Source organism: Aspergillus tanneri (genome assembly GCF_003426965.1).
Source record: "Aspergillus tanneri strain NIH1004 chromosome Unknown AapTan_8_pilon_pilon_pilon, whole genome shotgun sequence".
NCBI lineage: Eukaryota > Fungi > Ascomycota > Eurotiomycetes > Eurotiales > Aspergillaceae > Aspergillus > Aspergillus tanneri.
The window spans coordinates 2920837-2943038 of NW_022984635.1; the positions used below are offsets into that span (position 1 = coordinate 2920837).

The window sequence follows — 22202 nt, forward strand, 5'->3', positions numbered from 1 at the left end:
CCCAGTACAAGACATGCGAAAGTTGCCGTGAAAAGACTCGCCTGCGACAGTTGCAACGGCTAACCTTGATTTTGCCGCCCACTTTAACAGAGAAGGATCAACTCTTACTTCCCAATGTCCACTCACTGCAAGTGACCGTATCGAATATACCATGGTGGGAGTGCCTCCCCAGGCGGGAGTCTTGCCCTTTCGCCAGGGCTGGTTAAAAAGCTGTTCTTACTGCAGTATCCTGCCGCTCTCCACGGAGCCAGATGGCTAGTGCTGCCACCACCTCCCTCTGGACTTCCCCTTGTCCGTGCCAGGTGTGGGAACATGATAGGTAATCCATATACAGTCGAAGGGCATTTGCGCGATTTCCTTTTAGGTCACGCTAATAAATCAATTAACTGTAGATTCCCCTCTTACGAAGCACTATTTTGTCCACCATATGTGGCGCGAAGGATATTGGACATAGTTTCCGATCCAAATATTCCAAAGCGGATCTAGCCAAGGGGCGGTCTGTTCAATGACAACGGTCCACATGTTTTGTACGAATTAATTAGGCACTGAAGCTTGATTAGTTTAGTTCAGGGTTTGCATATCCCCAGCTCACCCCTTCGTAGAGTCTCAAGAAATCGGTGGCCGATGATTGTACCTGTTCACGCTCCCGTGGAGAAAGATTTTGGATATGCCTCTTTGTTTTAAGATATCATCATCTTGAATAATAAGCTGAGCCTGTAACTCCTAATTACTTGCAGTCTCTCAGCATGGACAAGTCAGTACAAGCAATGGACGTTAAAAATCCAGTCGACCAGCTAACATGCAAAGAGGAGCAATTGGCCACTGTTTCCTTTGGACTCGCATTCGCGGCACTCAGCATTCTGACCCTCATGTCGGCGCTGGACGCGACTTCCCTGTCGATTGCTTTGCCTGTTCGTGGTCCAAATACTCTCCTACATTACAATGGATACAATTGTATGCTGACTTAGGCGTCCAAAGCGAATTTCTCAGACATTAAACACTACCGCTATAGAAGCTTTCTGGGGTGGCACCTCCTTCTTACTGTGTTCCTCTGGTATGCTTACCTACACTGATTGTCTTCGATGGTTTTCATACTGACAACACGTTGCAGTTTTCCAGCCCATTTTCACGGCATTTTCACATATCTTCGGCCGAAAGTCTATGATACTCATATCAGTCGTGTTGTTTTTCGTCGGTGCGCTTGTAGGCTCGCAGGCACAGAATGCAGTGCATTTCTTAGTCAGCCGTTCGGTACAAGGTGTGGGGGGCGGAGGAATCATTGCATTGACAGAGATCGTGGTCACTGATATGGTTCCTCTTCGGGATCGTGGCAGATGGTTTGGAATCCTCAGTACGATGTGGAGCTTGGGTTCTGTATGCGGTCCCATTATAGGAGGAGCGCTGGTCCAGCGGTCGACTTGGGTAAGATTCTACAAAACAGCCTCTCCGTGCAAAACGTCACGATGAACTAATGCCCGCACCAGCGTTGGTTATTCTATATAAATTTTCCATTCATTGGACTTGGTCTCATCTTTGTGGTGATCTTCCTTCGATTCAAATCACTGTCATCCAACTGGAGATCCAAACTGGCCCGGGTAGACTGGGCTGGGTCCGTCATTTTCATCGCCTCTTCTAGTGCCTTCTTAATTCCACTCAGCTGGGGTGGTATCATGTACTCCTGGTCATCCTGGCATACTGTGGTCCCACTGGTTGTAGGAGCGGTGGGGATTGTCGTTTTTGGTTTTTACGAGAAACATGTGGCAGTCGAGCCCATTGTCCGACTATCGATTTTCAAAACATGCACCGCCATCATCTCGTACTTGGGCACCATCCTGCACGGGATGATCCTCTGGTGTGTGCTCTACTACATGCCGCTCTACTTTGAAGGAGTGAAAGGATATACTCCAATTCTGTCTGGCTTGTCTTGTCTTCCAATGACGTTCACGGTTGCCCCAGCTGCCGGTGTCGTTGGTATTATCATCGCAGTCACCGGTCGCTATCGACACACCATCTGGGTTGGCTGGACGTTCAGCACCCTCGGCCTCGGTCTCTTATATCTGCTCGACGTCCATACACCTATTGCATTGTGGGTCTGCGTCATGATCGTCGGTGGGACCGGGCTTGGAATACTTTTCCCCTCCATGGCATTTGCAATTCAGGGCTCTGCTGTTGATGCAGACGTCGCATATGCAATCGGGATGTTCTCCTTCTTCCGTGCCTTCGGCCAGACGGTGGGGGTTGCAGTTGGTGGAGTGATCTTTCAGAATCGCATGCGGATCGAGCTGCAGAAATATCCCAAGTTCGCGCCTCTAGCAGCCGGATATGTTCAGGATGCGACGGCACTAGTGGAAATTATCAAGAGCATGAGTGATTCGGTCGAAAAGTCAAACCTCAAACAGGCTTATGCCGATGGTCTTAAGCCTGTGTGGGCCACATGTTGTGGACTTGCCGGTATTGGACTTGTTCTAAGCTCATGGACGAAAGCCTACAGTCTTGATCGTGGGCTTGTCACCGAGCAGGCCTTCCAACACAGGAAACTACGGGCTGGCCGTTCTCGGCATGAAATCGCCCAGTTAGCATAGAGCTGCTAGATTGAAAAATGAATTGAGTGTATGTATCAGGGGCTGAACCCGTAGAATCCATATGGTAGGCTATGTACAGAAAGGAATCGTTGGAGGAAAGAAAGAGGAAAAGGGAGGAAGGCCATGTGCTGTGGGTCATCCGTGCCAATAAGGCCAACAGGGCATGTAGGACCCGTAGGGGCAATAGGGGCAATAATTGCTATAGGGACAATAAGGACTGTAGGGACAATGGCGCCAATAGGGTCAATGGGGTCAATTAGCCTGAGGCGTTAAATGGGCTCCAGCCGTTACAAGATGAAAAAGAAGGCCCTGGATTGCAACTGGTAGTTAACTTTATAAATTTAAACAAGGATATCAAGGGCCATTATTGTTTTGTAATGTAGCCGGCATATAACAAATCCACTCCAAATGCATCCACGTCAAGTAGAATCTTGTTAGTTATATACAAATCAAAAGCAGCGCTACAAATGCACTCATCTCTCTACTGCATATTGGGCAGGATGTTGATTCGACAGTGTAGATGTAAAACATTGCCTCTTTTAGCAATTATCAGCATAGATAACTATGCGTACCGTCGCTATGTTTTTAGTGCACTTATGAACTCAAGCCACATATAAGTAGCTGTAAGCGGACGCTCAGCCACAAATAGCCAGATTTCATCTGAAATATTGACCGGTCGCTATCAAATGGAAGAAGGCAACTACATTGTCATATAAATGTTACTCTGGCCGCGTCATACCTGCATCGTAGCAAGGATGACATGAAGGGACTCATTATATTTCCCTGTCAATGCAACCCGTCCACTGGACATGCCAAGGAGTCTTCCCCTTATGGAGGGAGAACTGCAGATCGAACACTGCGGATCTCAAGTAAGCAACAAAAGAACAATTGAGAAAGGGACGCGGGATCCTACCGAGTATATATCCTGAAGGCCGACGGATGTTGATTGTTCCCGCCATCGACATCGACAGCAAGGCTGACCATCGGCGTTCAAGGCTGTGTTTACCTAGGCCAATCGCTCCACCCTTTTAGAGATTTGCTTGACTTGGGCATAAATAAGATAGCCATTCCCTCAACTAATGGATTATCCCCAGATCCATCTGCCACAATGTATTTCCTCGCTTCGGTGATGCTCACTCTGGTCGCCATCAATGGTGTGCATGCTGCTGTGACCAGCACTGCGTTCTCCACGGCCACTCCCAGTCCAAACCCTTCGGAGCGGTCAGCAAATCCACCGGAAACTGCGAGAACAGTAAGTATAGTGAGATCTATTGAACCTCAATACTCTCCGCATTTAAATCTTAGATGGTGAATACCCACTCATCACGGATATCTGTGGCGGAAAGATATGGCTGTATCCCTACGGCCCCGAGGAAGACCGTGAAATCTTCATCCCTCCCTGGGTAGGGGTGAGTATGTCACCGAGGGCCAGATCTGGTTCAAGAACTCCACGGGCCATGTTACTGAGGTGCAATATAATATGGGCCATGCGACGCCGGGGTGCAGGTCTTCATTTAGCCCGCCCATTGACAAAGTCCGGATAGGAGAGAGTCAACTCGATGCCGCCGGAAACGACATGGTCCACCGCCTCCACCCCGAGCATGAAGCTATTTATTATCCTAAGCATATATCATGCTGATGTGCGATGGAGTCTCACCTGTGGTCCTGGTTACCCACCTCGTACTTCCACGACCCAAAACGGCCGCGAGACAGAATGTCCTTCTGTTGTAGGTAAGGCAGGATTGCCGTTAGGGCGCCGTTGCACTCAAGACTCGGGGTGGGATAGCCATGCTCAAAGCGACGGATGTACGTGCTGACGATCTCATCATCGGGGTTCAACAGCTCGGCATTGATGAGGCCCTGAATACTATCCGCGAGAATCGTCTCATGGTTGACTGGCTTGTACGAGGATTCCGATATCTCCACCATGATGGACCAGTAGGGGCCTGGCTTCGGTTCTGACGACACCGGTTTTTGCCCATTCGCGAGCTGCTGCGTCGGGAGCTGCGTCTGCTCCTGAGGCTGGTTGAAGGGGGAGTAATTGGAGAAGATGGTGGCCCGGTAGAATGGGTATTCGTCTTCAGGGAAGTACAACCAGCACTTGTCCCTGATGCAACCAGGACGATGTCCACGGATACCCACGCCAATTACGTTGGAGGAGGAATAGAAAAGCCGCTTGCACATCTGCTGCAGTTGCACATCGCCCATGAATTCCGCCAAGTCGTCCACGGCCATGGTGGAAATGAGAGTGCGATATTGCACCACCGTTCCATCCAGCATATGCACCTTCTTCGCATCTGCATCGATCTTGGTGACGGTCCCAGGTGTCCCGAAGCGCTTGTTCTGCTTCGCGAACGTGTGTGCCACTGCAAACCATATGGCCCCCGTGCCTCCCTTGGCTGGGAAGCGGAAGATGGCATTCGGACCCCAATGGCGCGTCACCTTGTTCCGGATGACGTTGCTCATTAACAGCTTGAGATTGGGTACTGGTACACGCTCTCCTACCCAGGTCGCATCCATCTGGTGTCTGATCAACATCGGAACTTTCCAGTCAAGGTCACCCAGATGTCCTACCTTGGTTGTAGGTATCGCCCAGGCCTTGAAATTGTACGGGCGCATGAAGATCTCATTCAGGTGCTCTCCCACATTGCGAACACTCCACTCGTCAAAGTTCTGTGGCTTGTCAGTCGCTGGTCGCGTCCGAGCCTCTAATGCTGCGTCGATCAGGCTGCGAAGACACCGCACCTGCTCGTCCTTGGGAAGGACGGCGATATTGGTCTGAAAGGGGTAGGGCACCCATTGGCCCTGATAACGCACAGACGATACGCGCTGGTGCTCATACCAGTCGGTGGACTGGGGCAGGGCCTCGTCAAGGCAGTCGTCAAAGTACTTGTAGTGGGAGAAGACGGCAAGTCCGCTGACATCAAACAGCTGGGATGCTTGATGAGTGTCTGGTTCTCTCCTCGAATATAAATCTGAACTCACGAAGCCCTCCGGAGTCACATCAGTGGACGCCAGACCGCCAGGTCTCTCATTAGAGTCGACAATCAGCCATGATGTACTACCCTGCATGAGCTCTATCAGTTATGGCATCGAGTATGTCTTAGAGCTAAGTCATGGGCCGTACCAATTGCTGTAACCGTTTGGCGGCACCGAGCCCAGTCGGCCCGGCGCCAATCACCAAGATATCAACCGTGCTGGATCGATTAGCCAGGACGGAGCTGGAGACCCACGATCACGTACAGATGCTCAGCCATTATAGAAGATATAATCGAAGTGCTGCGAGCGGCGATAAATTAGTTGGAGGTAGAATAGGTCGTCACTGCGCTGGAAGCATAAACTCTACTCTGCACCAGCCGAACCATTGTAACATGGCGACGTCATGGATAACTCTCTTCCCGGTGCACCAACAATCTTACACATATTTGCTCTGCCCCTCTAATCGCAATCCTATTAATTTGTTTTGGTATGTATATGGACTAATCTACCGGGCATGAATCTCTGTTGAGCCTCGGACTGTACAATATTAGATCCAAGTTGAGAAGTTCCCTGGCTGGAGATCTAGATTCCTCTTGATTGCGGTCGGCATTCCATACCTGGTCAGTTTCGGAGAGAATTAAGGAAAATTGACTCGATGTATACCTAAACAAGGCCGGACCTGACTTCCCCAAAGGAAGATCTAATACTCCAGTAGTTACTACTTCGCCGCTGTTGACAATGGGTTGCCTATTCAGAAGTGCGAGTACTACGCATGTTGCCGCATTTGCCGTGAACTGAGAGTATATAAATCAGGAGACTTTATATCTATATAAATTATGGGATACTTGAGTACTGCATTTACTATATCAACGTACCAATTCAACTGAAACACAATAACCGAGGGAAAGGATAATTAAGATGAATGCTGCCTCGATCTGACCAGCATCAACGACCGTATTAGAACCAGTTAAAGGGTAATCCAACACCTACTGGACTTCCTGGACGAAAAATCTCACAGTACTGGCGATCGATTGGTGGATGGTGCCTTCACGCCCGAGGAGTATCTCGTGACATTCTCGAGTGCCTCCCGCAACGAATCTAGTCAGAAGACATTCTGTTCTGACCTAATACTCATACGCCACACGAAATACTTGTAGCAACCTTTCCTGGGAGGTCCCGACCCTTTACAGAATTCGCTTTAACGTTACGGATATATTTCGACATCCCTGCTCATCCAATTATCTTCTGCCATGCTCGCCTTCGTTTGGATTCATCAAAAATTTCCTTTTGTCGCTATTTTTCTAATCTCTTTAGGCTTGGTAAGTGTATTTGCCACATCCCTCACCGCCTCCTTCAGGCTCCTTGCTTAATCCAATATCTGCTGATAATATGGTCATCCTGCATAATATATCAATGATCATCCTAAATTAGGTTCGATAATTGGCCCGTAAACCTAATAGTGTAGAATCATTAAATAGGCTAGTGGCATGCTAACTTTAACTAATTATCCTCCCAGCTAACACGATCACGTATTAACACGCATCTCCATATAGTTCAGCTGTTACCGATGATCTTCTAATGCATTGGTGTTGCTTTTAGCGCCTCCAGGATGGCCGCTGAACTAAGAAATTCCCTACTAACAAGTTAATGTGTGGCGCTTGGCTTGCTGCCACAAGTGTTCCCTAAATAAACGAGAGAGGTGAATGATCTACTATTCACCATACCCCTACTATTACTAGTACTTATCGATCAGAGAGTATTATATAACCATTCTCCTTTCCTCGGTTACCAAGATTAAAATTTTCCATGTCCCTATAAAGTAGTTAGTATTCACTTCGGTTTGTGATACATTGATATCTACAGTTCTTCCTATATTTCAGTGTTATGGGGATTCTGACATGAAGCTGTTCCCACCTGTACGTGCCTTGTGGCGTTAGGGAGCCAGAGTCTCTGGCCCATATCTAAAAGGTAGTGTTTCGGGAGAGCATCGTTGCCCGTTCATTGGCTTAGCTGAAGAGCTACACTGGATGATCGGACATGTCTTAGGTTACACAATCTCGTATCCTCCTACCCCTCCTGTTGATTTCAAAGCAAAGTCATGTATATAAAGATAGCCGTGAGGAGTGGTTTTAAACTCCTCAAGAAACAGTCTTGGAGTAATTCGACTTGGTGGCTTTCTCCTACCTGATTGACACGCCTTCTACCTTGCAAGTTCTCTTCCTAACATTCAGCCAACCGAATTCTAAAATCTATCTTCAACATGTTATCGTCTATCCTTTTTTACCTCTTAATACCTGCTGCCTTTAGCCAGTCGGGTGAAGATGTGGTCCCTCAGAGAGCTAGTATATCTCCCTTTGAGGGTAACTTATCATTACCTATTATATTCAGGATATCCTTTCTCTACTGATTTTATGAATGACTGGTGCTAACTACATTAATTTACAAGCCGCGGATCTTGTCGGCAGCATTACAGGAACGCTTTTTCTCGAGGAGAGAGATAATGGTCTTTTTATTACGGGCCAGTTAAGCGATGTACCACTTGGACAGCATGGGATCCATGTTCACGAGAATGGAGCAACTGGTAATAGGTGTATAGACGCAGGTGGCCACTGTACGTCTGTCAATATAACTACCCTTTCCCTGGCTGCAGAAGAGAAATAGCAGCTGCTTAGAATTACTTCTTAATTCTCTAACAAATGTAGACAACCCACTCGGCGTACTCCATGGAGCGCCCACAGATGAAGAACGTCACGTTGGTGACTGGGGCAACTTTGATGCCATCAGCGACCCTTATCACTTGTCGATAACAGATCATGTCGCCAAACTGCAAGGTCCTCTTAGCATACTAGGTGTAAGTATAAGTCTGGGAGTATTACAATTTATTTTATTTTAACTTACGCATCTGTAAACAGAGATCGATTGTTATTCATGAAGGCGAAGATGATCTTGGTAGAGGAAATAACCCCAATTCGAAGATTAATGGTAACTCAGGCCCACGGCTTGCCTGCGGTATGTGCCTTGGTTTTTCTTAATTTCTAAAGATTTGTGGATGTTAATATGATTTGCTAGGTGTTATTACAAGTGCGTAACGCTGTGGAGCGCCAAGCCCGGGAGTGTTTATTAGACTAAATGGTGTCAAATAATATGGCCGTTGGTGGACCAGAATCATGTGACTGGATCGGGGTAAAACCCCCGTGGAGCACACAACAAAATAATCAATCAAGAATAACCAAGAAGAATAATCAAGAAGAGCCCAACCAGCTCAATTCATTCAAATAAGACCTTTTCACCAATCGTACTCTATTTCCTCTTCGGGATTAGCCGTATATCTGACAAATGGAATAGGGTTGAGAAGTTTTGCTGATTCGATGCTAAGGTAACTAAGCCTGCGAATAGAAGTTAGGGTTTAGAATAGATATTATATAGGTAGAAACCTTCGAACTGATGTTGATTTGAAGAGAATACGTCTTTCCTTGTAAATTATACGAAAGAATTCGCTTATCCCTCCGAACTCTCCTTATAAGCCTGCGTCCCATCGAACGTTACTAGTACTTAGTCTAACTAGGAAGAAGCATGTAGGACAAGGTAAGGGGTACGGCATATAGCACATGTCCAAGTTTCTGATATATTATTAATGCTTCCTTAAAGTGTTCGGGGCGCTCAGTCCCGCCGGGTTGGGTGCTTATAGATGAATTAACCCAGCGCATCACAATCGGACTCCACAGGTTCGGCTGGTATGGATCATACAGAGCCTATATTGAGCAGTAAAAGATCTGACTGGAAAAGTAAACCAACAAGCTCGCAAAAACGTCTAGGTGCGATATAACTACCGGCTACATGTCATGAATTGTGTCTACGCCAACAGCGAGAGTAAATTCTTATTTCTCGGCCGCTTCGCGGTGCGCACGTAATCCTATATAAACTACGATGATGACTTTGTCGGCAGCTCGTCATTGATGACAGAATAGGGATCCGAAAATTAGGGACTCCAATGCTACTCTGGTGAGTATTGCATATTGTCGAGATTCTGCTTAGCTACATGCTTTCCTGGTGCTAACATACCGAATACAGAACAAACAGGAATTGAACGATATACTGCCATCCATTGGGAGAATGACAATGTGTCTATGAAGCATGTAACTATGAAACAGCCCACGGAGTCAGCAAGGATTGCCTTCTCCTTCATTGGAATATACTGCGCTGTCTTTGTCCTTCTTAATGACCACGTTGACTAGATCTTCTGCTATCGTACTTTATTAACGTTCATTTTTTGCTACTTCCTACTTGGAGTTTTCCCTTTTGCGTTCAGATCTAGGTTGGATAAAGTATTTGCAAATAAGGAGAACAGAAAGTCTAGTACATGAATTTCAGCTACATTGATCATAGTGCTGGTAGTTACCCATACAGTCACTATTTATAGCCAACGGACCGGCTAAGTCTGTCTGAAACCCGAATAAATTTCGTTTTTACCGAGCTCTGTCCGTTTCTATACGCTATATGGAATTGTGGCCTATGACTTGTACTATAACATAAAATAGTTGGAACAAGGTATTCCTGATAGACTACATGCTGGTAGGTATTCGATCGAGCATATCTGTCATGCACAGCGCAGGTATTCACCCATAGTCGCTATTCCTTAGTATTCAACTAAATGTATAGAATCTTAGTGCTTCTATGCTTAGATTATTTTAGCTCATTGCCGGTATAATCCGCATATAGGCTGCTTACTGGTAAACACTGGGTAAACCGACATTTCACCTGCGATACGCTACTTGCAATATAGCCGCACCTCTATAACCTTGGTTGAAACCTTATCTTCGAAGCATTTGGATACTATCTCCCAGGATTTCTTGAAAGTCTTTGTGCTGCTCGTGAGGAACGTGTCTCTATCGAGGACACTCAACATGTCTATCACTCCGCTTTTGGGATAGACATGTATAGCGTGTAGTATAGGCGAGTTCGTATACTAGATTTCTATCCTATTCCGGAATCTCGGCATCTTTCTCTCTTTGCCATTTTTTTTTTTTTTATTTTTTTGGTGGGCATCATTCCTCCATCTCTGCAAACTACATAACAAATTCCTTCTCTCAAGATATACAAAAGTCACCCTGCCATACGTCATCCACCATGTTGGAAGACAAAGAAGAACTGTAAATGATGCCAACGATGTGCGAATAGCTCACTGGTGCATGATTGTCGACTAAGGGCCCAGAGATCGTGAATTTCAGGTATCCGGGTCCGGTACCCCTGATGGTCCATACAAAGTATCGTGGATTCCAGGAGCTCCCCGCAGCCCAGTGGTGCTTAGCCTGGCCAAAAACTCAGGGCTTCTGCCACCTTTGTTGTCTCCTTGACCGTATCTGCCTACAGTGGGTGTATCAACCAGGTGATTTCATTCTGCCATATCAGCGAAGTAGTGGCCAATCTCGTGTTGTCCCTCTATATACTGGGCTTTTCTGTAGGGCTATTATATGGGCTCCGCCGAGAAACCCTTCTTTGTTAGTTGTCTTTCCCTGACGGTCTTCTCCGCCGATTGTGCGGCTGTCCAGAATATCCAGAGTTTCTTGGTCCTTCGGTATCTGGCTGGGGCTTTTGAGTGACGCACTCTCGGATATATTCGCCCCGAGACAACAGGGCCTGGCTCTCATCTTGTTTGCTGCGGCCCTTATTTAGGTACTATACCCCTACGTATTCGAATGCATCAAACAGTATTTGCTGACCATCAGACAGGACCTTCGCTGGAATCCATCATCGGTGGATGCCTGAGAATGAGTGTTGGATGGAGATGGGTGGAGGGGCTCCTTTGGAATATGCAGGGTACATGGAGTCTTATGATCCTGTGCACTATACCCATTAAGCGAAGCATATTAAAACACAAGACCGATTAAGGGGACATGCACACCTGGAAGCTCATCTTCCACCGTGTATGCTGGAGGTCATGACGATCCTGTCGGCCTGATCTAGCTTCCTGGACGAACTACCCGTCTATCCACTGGATATCCAATGCTGCTGCCTGATCTACCTGGGAGTTGTCAACTACCTGATTGATTCCTATACTGTTTATGCAGCGTCCGTGTTGGCTGCTAATTCTATCATGCGATCGATTTTCGTTGCGTGTTTCCACTTTTCATTATCTAAATGTACAAGGGACTAGGAATTCACTGGGCATCCTTGATCCCGGCGTTTTTCTCCTTGGATTGTATGAAATTCCCTTTCTCTTTTATAATATATGGACCAGAAATTCGGGTTCGATGCAAGTATACAGTTCTCTCGGAATTATATTATTCAGAACTTATGGGAAATCACCAGCATGAGAACACCTTCCCCGTCGGAGGGTATCGTTAAAGGACCTATATGTACATATCTCAGTATATAAGTAGATAGATATAGATTATTGAGAATAACAAAGCCACTTGCCATATACCGAACTCGAAATGCGGGTTTATTGAACCTAATACCGAGTACATCAACACTGTTGGACCACGGTTAAGTATACTGTATAGTCTGTGCTCTGGAGAGAGAAAGGACCATGATTGCCCGGTTGCACTATTGGTGGGTTCCTTTGATGCATTTGTGCTGGATAAGAATGTTCTTGGGGAGGGAGAGATTCCGGAGGATTTAAGGCGGATTCCTGATACTCGGCTTCCTGATTACATCAGTGGAGAAATCAAACCCACCAATAAACCTCTCCAGAACCTCCTCCATCAAGTTAAATGCTGAGTCTGCATCTTTCTCGCTTTGTGCATTCCGCGCCCTCACGCGGCGTCGGATTTCCGCAAGGTCTACCTCCAAATATGCTAAAACACAACGTCCCGCCGACTGCTCGATCAAGCGCTTCCACTCCTCTCGGGCCTCCCGCGATGCGAAGCTAAAGTTGAGGACGAGATGCCGATCTCCCTGTCGTGGCCGGGTTGGTACATGCTCTCACCCGTCATCGGTCAAAGACCTTGGTCCAAGATTGTCGGATTAATCTCAGTATCTTCATACACTATTCGTGAATATCTGCAAAGCCAGGACCCTAGCCACAAATTTGCTAGAATCTAGGCCTGACATGGGATATGAGCTAGGCTAGGTCCTCTGGATAAACCCTCATATAATCCATCTCAGAAATCGGAATATTATCATCACAATAAAGTCTTGATTTTACAATTGATCGATATTGGTCCAACCCCTGATCCATCTAGTTCCTGATAATGGCAATTTCGAGTGAACAGATTATACTGAACCGTATGTGCCAGCAGCACTGGAACTGCAACTTAAGTGTTCTAAAATTCCGACAGGCCTCACATAATGATCAATTTGCCTTTAACAACCAACATTGCTTCTTCCTAGTTGATCATGTCGAATCTCAGAACGATGATGATGCTATCTCTCCTATGAATGGACTGTAGAGTATCTGTAAAACCCTGTTTGACCCGATAGCTTCTTGTTTAGCTAATACCAGCTACATAGAAAGCCAGCTCCGCAACTAACCAAGGTCCAGAGACCCGGGCCAAGTTTAAAGAAGTTCATTTCATCGACACGTACTGGTGGTGGCTCTGGTCCTAAGGGGGTGGAATAGTGCTTTTAGTTTCGCTGGCTATTTACATTATTGTGAGGATAGGGAGTGTGGGCAATTAAGTTTAGAATTGTGACAAATAGACAGAACCGGGGGGACTAATAATAACTTTCATCCTGTCAAATAATATGGCCGTTGGTGGATGTTAGGGACCTACCATATTCGGTATGGTCACGTGGCCTCACTTAGTCACCCATCTAGATGTTAACTTAGTCAGCTCGCCCGAGCTCCTGAATTGAAGAGAAAGAGAGAATTGTGCCTCGCGAACACGGGGTAAAACCCCCGCAGAGCACACAACAAAATAATCAATCAAGAATAATCAAGAAGAGCCCAACCAGCTAAATTCATTCAAATAAGACCTTTTTTACCAATCGTACTCTATTTCCTCGTCGGGACTAGCCGTATATCTAACACATCCCGAGGTGGGGCGAAGATGTGGATGCCTCAGGCGAAAAAGCCCTTGGCGACGTCACGGGCAGATCCGGAACATACCCTTCCCCTATAAAGGCCTAAGGCACTAAGGCAATACTAGAACGAGTTTTTCAAGCCACATTTCTCTATATGGGGCAATAGCGCTGAGGAACACGGGCCCTTGCTATAACCACTACGGCAAATTTGAAATAATTGACAGAAGCTGGAGGTAGGATTAAGTGTTTTAGGCTTTGAATCAGATAGCTTAATGTGGTGGCACAATCCGAGGAATTCGATCGGCGCAGAAAGGCATGCTCTAAATCCGCTCCATACGGATTCCTGGGTGGGTCATCGTATGTCGTACTCTCGTATACTCCGTACAGTCTAAATTTACGGAGTACGAATGGATGGAGTCAGCACAACATGATCATCATGCTCTGCAGTGAGCTGCTAATATTTACTATGTACTATATATATGTCTTGATGGGTTTGTGTTGGACATAAGTTTTCACCATCATTATTTTCCATGCTTCCATTCGGACAGTTCTCACAGCGAGTAATTGTTAACATGCTTTTCATCCTAGCACTGCTCTTCCCCTTTACCACGGCGATTCCCTCAAACGCCAGCTTTCCAAACATCAACCTTGGATACGCCGTCCACGCACCCACCTTCGTTAACACAACCTCTTCCGGTCTCCAGGTGGCCAACTACAACAACATCCGCTTTGCACAACCACCTACCGGAAACCTACGTTTTCGCAAACCTCAAACACCTCCTCCGCACCACGTGGGAGTCATTCATGGAGACGAGTATCAATCCACAGACTGTGTGAATAGTGTGCCTTCTGTCGCTCCATTTCCAGGTTACAACGGCACCAGTTGGGGCCAGGAGGACTGTCTTTTCCTGAATGTTCAAGTGCCTGAAGGGGTCAAGGAAGGGGATAATGTCCCAGTGCTCCATTGGTTCTATGGGGGAGCTTATGCCTTTGGAAGTAAAGACAAAGCGGCTCTTAGCTGGGGGCATTCTATGGGGTTGTTCAATGCCCTTAAGCGACATAACGAGAAGTTTATTTTTGTCGCTAGTAACTATAGGTACTGTCTTTTGTCTCTGTCCAGCTTGCTTAAATCTGTGAGGCCGGCTGTCTGACGTGATTGTAATGAATAGACTTGGATTGTATGGATGGATGGCATCTCCGCACGAGGATATGGACAGCAATGTTGGTGTCCACGATGGCGAAGCGGCCCTTCAATGGACAAAACAATACATTTCCAAGTTCGGAGGTGACCCAGATAGAATCACGGCGATGGGACAAAGCTCCGGTGCTGGAATTTTGAATTACCTCCTTGTGGCAAACAGAGGAGGCAAGGAGTTACCCTTTTCTCAGGTGCGAAAAATGAACCGTTGAATACCTCGACTCTATAAGTCTAATATACAGAAGGCCATCATCTCTTCACCCGCGGTAATGTCACGCCGAAATGTCACTTCACGGAGGCAAGAAGTATATGAAGACGTGCTTGCTGCCGCCAACTGCACATCGCTGGAATGCCTACGGTCCGCTTCACCAGAGGTCCTTGTAGCAGCTAACTATCATCTCATAAGTGAAGTTCCCAGTGGCGCTGGTGGTGGCTCTTTCGGTCCCAGCATTGGCTTCGCTCCATCACCCGACGGCGTATATATCCGAGACGAACCGATGGTGCTTCTTCAGGACAGCAGTACAGCCCATCGCCAACCACTTAGACAATTATTGGTTGGCAACATGGCACACGATGGCATGAATCTCATTAATGATAATAACATGCCAGCTGCATTTGGAGACCTGGTTCGTGCTGTCTTTACCACAGCCAGCAATCAAACTATACAACAAATTCAAGACTTGTTTCCGTTCCCCTCGTCAAAGCCCGAGAAACTAGCCTGGGACTGGGCTACGTCGATCATATTTGCCTGTCATTCGCAGAGTATTGCCGCGGCATATCCAGAAATCGCTCATCGATATGTCATGGATATTCCCCCGGCAACTCATGCTCAGGACCTTGCTTGTAGGCTGTCCCGTTGATGTCAGCGGTAGTTGCACTATGCGCTTTACTAACTTCTTGCAGATATGTTCTTCCTGGATAACACCACTACTCCGGTGACCAATGCCCCCCTTGTTCGGCAAATGCAAGAATACCTGTTGCGGTTTGTCGCAGCACACAATGCGACTACAGCATCTAGATTCCCTGTATACGGCTCCGACTCGAAAGTCACATTGCTTACAGAAACAGGGTTGAAAGTCCAACGTGATCCGTGGGTCACAAATGGGGTCTGTGACAAATTGCTTACCTTGATGGAAGAGCCTGAAAATGGTGTGTAGAGGGAGAGGATTACAGATACTAGGACAACCAAAACTGTATATATACCTCTCTATGTATGGCAGCTAAACTGAAAAAAAAAAAAAAAAAAGAAAAAAAAAAAAGAAAAGAAAAGAAAGAAAGAAAGAAAAAGCTATCAACAGCCAAAGATGTTATAAAAGCTGTGCGGTAGCTTCAGTGAGCCTAATAATAGTATGTACATGAATGTGAAAGGAAGTGGAAAAATGGGAAGAAGGAATACCTTTTTAAAGCCAAGTTATCGATACCCACAGGCTGTAGCCGGAAACTCAAGCAAATCGACAATTCTCTGATCACCATGCGTTTCAAGATATATGCAGATAGCCTGACATTCGGACCGAACTCGAGCATCCACCCACCATTCATGGACGGACGTGCACATCAGCGCCAGCCAATACGCCAATACAAGCAAGGCACGAGGCTCCCTGGCCGCTAGCAAGCTGAGAAAATCCGGCTGGAGCCTTCCCATGAAGTTTGTCATGCGAAACTCTTCAGACCTATGTCGAGGAATCCGCAGTAACGGGCACAGCATGCGAAGGGGCCAGTGGTACGCGTTTGTTTCTTCGGTGGTGTCGTCGTTGATGTCACATACGTCGGCCAGATCATGATCGAGGTCTTCGCGACCGGTTCTGTGGTCATCATAGAAGTCGTAGGTGCTAGCCACTTTAAATGCTTCGCTCCAGATACTTTCATCTAGCCATGGGTTGACCAATTCTATAAGACAACGCAGCCCGCCTTGGACAAAAAGCCAGTTCATAGCGCTGGAGTCATCTGAGAGCACCCATGACTCGTTTGGGTCTATGTTCTCCTTACAAAAGGAGAACATGCCGACGAGAATACAGGTCGACATTAACACGTCCATGTTGTGCCGGCCAATGGGCGATTGCAACTGTTGTCGATACATACGCGCGGCATCGTGTCGAAAGCGCGCGGCTACCATGCTATAACTTGGATCGGAGGGTAATACAGATGCTCTATGGGTGCTTGCTACTGCCAGCATAGCATGCAGAAGACAGGGTTCCTGAAGGAAATGTTTAGTGCGTGATTTATATGTAGAGCAAAACGGATCTTTCAAGCATACCGTTAGAGCCATGTGGATGGTACGTTCTCGAAATACTTGTTTGACATGGGCAAATCCAGGTGTGTGTACCGCTACCATTCTAGAAAAATGGGCGAGAGTGTCCAGGCCAAGTAGTCCAACATTGCTACTGGACCCGAATAGGTGGCTGGTTTCGTCCCCCATACCGGCTTGTAGGACGGCGTCGATGTTGACCGCCATTGCATCGAATGCCAATGAGCCATTGCGATGCAGTGGGTTACTACGCAAGGGAGCCGCCATCAATGGCTGCTTTCCATCTTTATATTGTGCAAGTGTATAGTCACACGTGACGCCATATACTTGGCACCTCATGCATCCAGGCCTTGCTTCATCACACTGTGTTGTGCCGGTCAGTGCCCTTCTGCACATAAAAGATCACAAGAACGTCATACCTTGACTCGTCGACTCTTACAATTCCTGCAGCCATTTCTGGATTTGTGATGCGCGCGTCGAGTTTTGCATCCTCGCCGCGCAGGGGCCAGCGCTTTCATCAACGGCCCACCATGATGGTTGTCAAGTCCTGCAACTCTTAGCGCCGGTTGAGTTCTAAATGCCGACAGGTAGTCTCCATCAGACCAGGGAGTAGTATAGCTTGGAGTGTTCTCACTATGCATTATCTCGTTGGCCATATGAGGTTGCATGGAATGAATGGGTGGCCATTGCAAGGAGGGCTTCGGCTGAAGAAAAGGAAACGAGAATACGAGCACCTGCTTAAACAAGCGACGAAGGACCCATCGTCAGGTTGCCCTAGCCTAAACCAGAAGGGGAAATTTTGCCAAGAGCTCGTATAGCTCCTGTCCAATAAGCATCCGTTCTGTTCCTGGATAGACTCCGCAGCTCCGCTTTTGCAGAGCTTAAACACGAGAATAAGGGAAAAGTCCTGGGGCACATACCACGATCACAGGATACCAGCTCCAAAGACTCAGTGGAGGGTTTAAATTATCTCCTGTTTTTCTTCGTTGCTGGGCTTAGTGGACTACCATTCCTTGTTTTATCCTGTAGGTAGCCAGCCATCCCACGGGAGGCTTGGATAATACAGGTCAATCTAGAGCAGTAGCATTTCTTCACGTTCGGGTTGTGCTTTATTGATTGATAAGAGGGTATGGAGTATATTACCATAGTAACTTTGCTTTTAGGTTCTTGTATCTAATTGTGAAAATCTGGTTCTACACTCAATCTTGTTGCCTGAGTATTGCAATGCAGATCTGTCGATCTGTTTACCGAACGGTAGTGATCGTCAGATGGCCATCCTGACTGACACTGGTAGGCCATCATATCGATCAACCCCAGAAGTCAGGATAGCAATAATAGACCTAAATTGACATAACTGGTGTCAGGAATAGCGAATCGGAACCTTTTAACTGAATCTTTAATGCCAATCACCATAAACTCTAGCGCCATGGGAGATAGCAAGTAGTTGATCTTGCTGTTCCGCCGCCCTGGAGTCCTCAAAGTCATCCACGTCCATATCATAGGACTCCAGAGAGGCCTCTGCCCGATTGACTATAGCAAAACATCGCCCTTATGATTAGATCAGGCGAGTCTAAGAGGTTAACCACTAGTTCCTATTACTCACCATTGACCGTTGTATCAGAGATAATTCGCAACATTGCGCCCGCGGTGTCTGCGGCATCTGCGGCATCCGTTAAATTAATCCCTCTGCTCTTAATGGGCACAAATACAGTAGAGGTCATAAGATTCGTATAGGGATTCTGCTGCAAATGTTGAATACAAACACGGTGTGTTGCAAATAATGCAATAATATAGTTATCTGCATCTGTCTTCCAATTAAAAATCCAATTGCCATCATTAGGAAGAGATGATAGTAGTGCTTGAATAGGTGTTCTTCTGTCCAGGAATTCTAAGCGCATTTTTTGTCGAATGTAGTACACATTTTTTGGAGAAATAACTGCTTCATTATGTCGTCTACGGATTTAGAGACAATATTCTTTGCAGATAGGCCTTGCTGTATAAGCTTTTTAATTTCGGAACAATATCGCTTGGCCATAAAATTGCGGTATGCAGGGATTGCAATCATTTTAATTGGCCCATGATTATGTGTGGGATTTTGCACCCGAACCCCCCATTTATCTCTTGTTTTGTTGTATGCAAGGATTATATGAAAAGGACAATTATTTAAGCGGGTAAATGTGTTGCGTACAGGATTTTCTAAGCGAGATAAAGGTCGATGTTGGTGAGATCGATCACACACATACACAATTTGACGAATATAATCATCGCGTGAGATTGAACGAGCAGTCTTTAAAAAAAAGCCATGTTTTGAAGCCCATTCAGCATAGAATGTAGCCAACTTAGCTGGATCCTTCAGGTGAGCTGATTCCGGTGGTGGAGGTGGTGGAATAGAGGTCATATTAAGGTGTAGTAAAGGTAGGTAGGTAGGTAAGGAAAGAATAATTTGTGTGTCACATTATATACCGCTTCCTATTCGGGAAGCGGTACCTAATTAGGTTTAGTTGGTAGTGCAACTGGAAGTCCGGGTAGTACGCTTAGAAAGTCCCTATCGTTATCGCCGATAGCGATAATTCATCGATGATTCATTGATAAATTGGCAGAACCTCACCGCCTATACTTCCTACCCTGCTTTAAACTGGCTCCTTGATTTCCACTGCATCTAATTCTTATTCCTACTAGTATTAAGTAAATATGGATTCTAATGCAGATTCATCTAATCTTATATCTTTATCTACCCTAGATTTGACTGAAACTGAGTCAAAAAGAGGAAAGACTGTAAGGGGCCAAAAGACATGGGCCTAGACTGCGGCATATCCGCGGATACCAGATAGCAAATAATATCCATATCGTATCCACACGGATACCAGATACCTGAGATAATATCTTTATCTGCATCCAAATCCACACAGATACAATGCGGATATCTTGTTTCTGTCCGCACTAGTATAATTTTCGCCAAATTAACCTAATCTAGCCTACCGCATAATGTATAACTTGCTAAATAAGATTAGTAAGTAATGGTTAGTTATACCTGTTCTAATTATAACAGTGCTATATAAAACCTTTGCACAATACTCTTTATAATACTATATAAAATATTTATATATATAAATATCGTCACTACTAATATTAATAATCTACTTAAGTTTCAAAGGGAAGTAGTGGTAGTGGCTTATAAATTATAAATTAATATTTACTTCTTAATAGTGTGTAAAAAAAATATATATTTACTATTATATAATAAATATCACAGTTTTATGGCTAGTCTCTCTAGCCTTGCTGGCCCTATTAGCCCTATCAGCCCTGTTAAATTAACTATTTTTTTTTATTCTAACTGGTTTCTCTAACTAATATTTCTTATTGCTCAATAACAGTGTACGGATCTGGTTAATAGCCTAATTTTATATTCTGAATATACGGACTTTGTTGTTTTTCTGTTAAGATTCTGGATATCTGTGGATATCCTCTTGATATCCACAGATATCCGCAGATTATTATATAATAACTAATAGATATCCGCACTAGCACCACTTATAAACCAATTATAATAAAAAACAGTTTAAAATAATAGATTTATTTACTTTAATATATACGCCCCTATACCCCTTAATTATAAAATCTGTATTCCAGATTTTTACTCTAAAAATTTTGTAAGTCTCTTATCTTTTTCTTTTTATAATAATATTCTTACCTTTAAGATATCGCAGAGTTAATAATCTTAGTTTTCCGATTTTTTTTATAAACCTAACTTCCTATAATCAGATAATATATAGTATATCCTAGGTAGCCAGCAAACTATTATTTTTATATTTAACTTAGACTTTATTTTTCCACTACCACAACCACGCGCCCCTATTACCCTCACACGTGTTGGGCCTAGTTTTTAAAAAAACTAGGTTTTTTATACTAATATGTCAAAGGATAACTTTGTGAGATAGTGGTTAAAAACAGACTTTAGGTTAAAAAAAAAGTTAGCAGGATATAATATATTGGGATGGAAAAAAAAGCTTATTATACTAGAAGCAATTTAATCAGGTTGCAGATAAGAAGACTAGCCAGCCTAAGGTTATATGTAAACACTGCTGCAATATCCTTGTTTACCCAGGTTATTACTAAGCAGGGTTATCCCTAATAAAAAAGCACACCTTAAAGGAGCTGCCTGTCAGCATACAGCACCCAAGCAGCAGAAAGGTATAGACCAGCTTATTTAGGACTTGGTTAGTATAAGACCCTAATATAATTTATTAAGTATATTTATATTACTCTTGTTTAGCCTTAGCCATCTCCTAAAAGACAATACAGTCAAGACCTCTTTATGGATAAGCTACTTAATATAGTTGCTTTTAGGCATCTTCCCTTTTAGTTTAGTAAGCATCGCGAGCTTAATAAATTTATTAATATTATATAACTTGCGCTATTAAAGCTAAAGCTTCTATCCAGCAAAACCCTTCGACGCTATCTATAGAAAAAGTTAAAGAAAAACAAAAACTTTACTTTAAAAGCTTTTACTAAGTAGGAAGCTTTTAATTACACTAGACTGCTGGATATCCCCTTTTAACCAGGTATTTATAGCGATTACTAGTTACTTTTTTTAATTAAGGGTGGAACTATTATAAGATTTTTTTTTAGGTTTAAGCCTCTTTACGGCACATATAATAGGAGTAATCTAAGCTTAGTGCTTTTTAAAATTCTTTAGGTATATAGTATTACTAACCGTGTATTATTAATTACTACTAATAATGCCTTAAATAATAATACTATAATAATAAAAATCCAGGAGTTAATTTAGTTACAGGATTTTAGTAGTAATACTACTATTTGTAAAGGGCTAGAGCCCGTTTGACCTCTCGGGCCAATGTCCCTACTGTCCCCGTTGTCCCTATTGTCCCTACTGTCCCCGTTGTCCCTATTGTCCCTATTGTCCCCGTTGTCCCTATTGTCCCTATTGTCCCTATTGTCCCTACTATTGTCCCTACTGTCCCTACTGTCCCTACTGTCCCTACTGTCCCTACTGTCCCTACTGTCCCTACTGACCCTTTTGGCCCATTGGCCCTCGATCGATGTCACGTGACTCCCCACCTTGTTTGTTTACCGCTTGTTTCCTCTTCCTTTCTTCCTTTCTTCCTTTCTTCCCTTCTTCAACGATTCCTTCTTGTACATAACCTATCTTGTAGGTTCTATGGGTTCAGCCCTTGACATTAGGAATCGTTCGTCACTTATCTTATACTGAAAC

General features: G+C 45.0%; 8 protein-coding genes across 8 annotated transcripts; 4 read left to right on the forward strand and 4 right to left on the reverse strand.

Annotated features, from left to right (window-relative positions):
• Positions 1-746: 746 nt before the first annotated feature.
• ATNIH1004_011548 (uncharacterized protein) lies at positions 747-2582 on the forward strand (the record flags this gene model as incomplete). Its single annotated transcript, XM_033576110.1, has 5 exons — positions 747-911; positions 979-1054; positions 1112-1351; positions 1394-1422; positions 1485-2582. 5 exons carry the CDS (start codon positions 747-749, stop codon positions 2580-2582), a joined length of 1608 nt encoding a protein of 535 aa, XP_033421965.1.
• A 1108-nt stretch (positions 2583-3690) lies between these two features.
• Positions 3691-3989, forward strand: ATNIH1004_011549 (uncharacterized protein; the record flags this gene model as incomplete). Its single annotated transcript, XM_033576111.1, has 2 exons — positions 3691-3834; positions 3888-3989. The coding sequence occupies 2 exons, from the start codon at positions 3691-3693 to the stop codon at positions 3987-3989; spliced, it is 246 nt and encodes an 81-aa protein (XP_033421966.1).
• A 103-nt stretch (positions 3990-4092) lies between these two features.
• Positions 4093-5839, reverse strand: ATNIH1004_011550 (protoporphyrinogen/coproporphyrinogen oxidase; the record flags this gene model as incomplete). The annotated part of the gene is made up of 5 exons (XM_033576112.1): positions 4093-4189; positions 4240-5513; positions 5568-5648; positions 5710-5779; positions 5826-5839. 5 exons carry the CDS (start codon positions 5837-5839, stop codon positions 4093-4095), a joined length of 1536 nt encoding a protein of 511 aa, XP_033421967.1.
• Positions 5840-7821: 1982 nt separating this feature from the next.
• On the forward strand, positions 7822-8650 carry ATNIH1004_011551 (uncharacterized protein; the record flags this gene model as incomplete). The annotated part of the gene is made up of 5 exons (XM_033576113.1): positions 7822-7921; positions 8008-8172; positions 8264-8412; positions 8474-8570; positions 8631-8650. 5 exons carry the CDS (start codon positions 7822-7824, stop codon positions 8648-8650), a joined length of 531 nt encoding a protein of 176 aa, XP_033421968.1.
• Positions 8651-12179: 3529 nt separating this feature from the next.
• Positions 12180-12614, reverse strand: ATNIH1004_011552 (AAA family ATPase; the record flags this gene model as incomplete). Its single annotated transcript, XM_033576114.1, has 2 exons — positions 12180-12458; positions 12549-12614. 2 exons carry the CDS (start codon positions 12612-12614, stop codon positions 12180-12182), a joined length of 345 nt encoding a protein of 114 aa, XP_033421969.1.
• A 1484-nt stretch (positions 12615-14098) lies between these two features.
• On the forward strand, positions 14099-15881 carry ATNIH1004_011553 (uncharacterized protein; the record flags this gene model as incomplete). The annotated part of the gene is made up of 4 exons (XM_033576115.1): positions 14099-14622; positions 14696-14915; positions 14967-15567; positions 15628-15881. The coding sequence occupies 4 exons, from the start codon at positions 14099-14101 to the stop codon at positions 15879-15881; spliced, it is 1599 nt and encodes a 532-aa protein (XP_033421970.1).
• Positions 15882-16135: 254 nt separating this feature from the next.
• Positions 16136-17625, reverse strand: ATNIH1004_011554 (Zn(II)2Cys6 transcription factor; the record flags this gene model as incomplete). Its single annotated transcript, XM_033576116.1, has 3 exons — positions 16136-16918; positions 16979-17332; positions 17389-17625. 3 exons carry the CDS (start codon positions 17623-17625, stop codon positions 16136-16138), a joined length of 1374 nt encoding a protein of 457 aa, XP_033421971.1.
• Positions 17626-18365: 740 nt separating this feature from the next.
• On the reverse strand, positions 18366-18690 carry ATNIH1004_011555 (uncharacterized protein; the record flags this gene model as incomplete). The annotated part of the gene is made up of 2 exons (XM_033576117.1): positions 18366-18499; positions 18573-18690. 2 exons carry the CDS (start codon positions 18688-18690, stop codon positions 18366-18368), a joined length of 252 nt encoding a protein of 83 aa, XP_033421972.1.
• Between the last annotated feature and the right edge of the window lie 3512 nt (positions 18691-22202).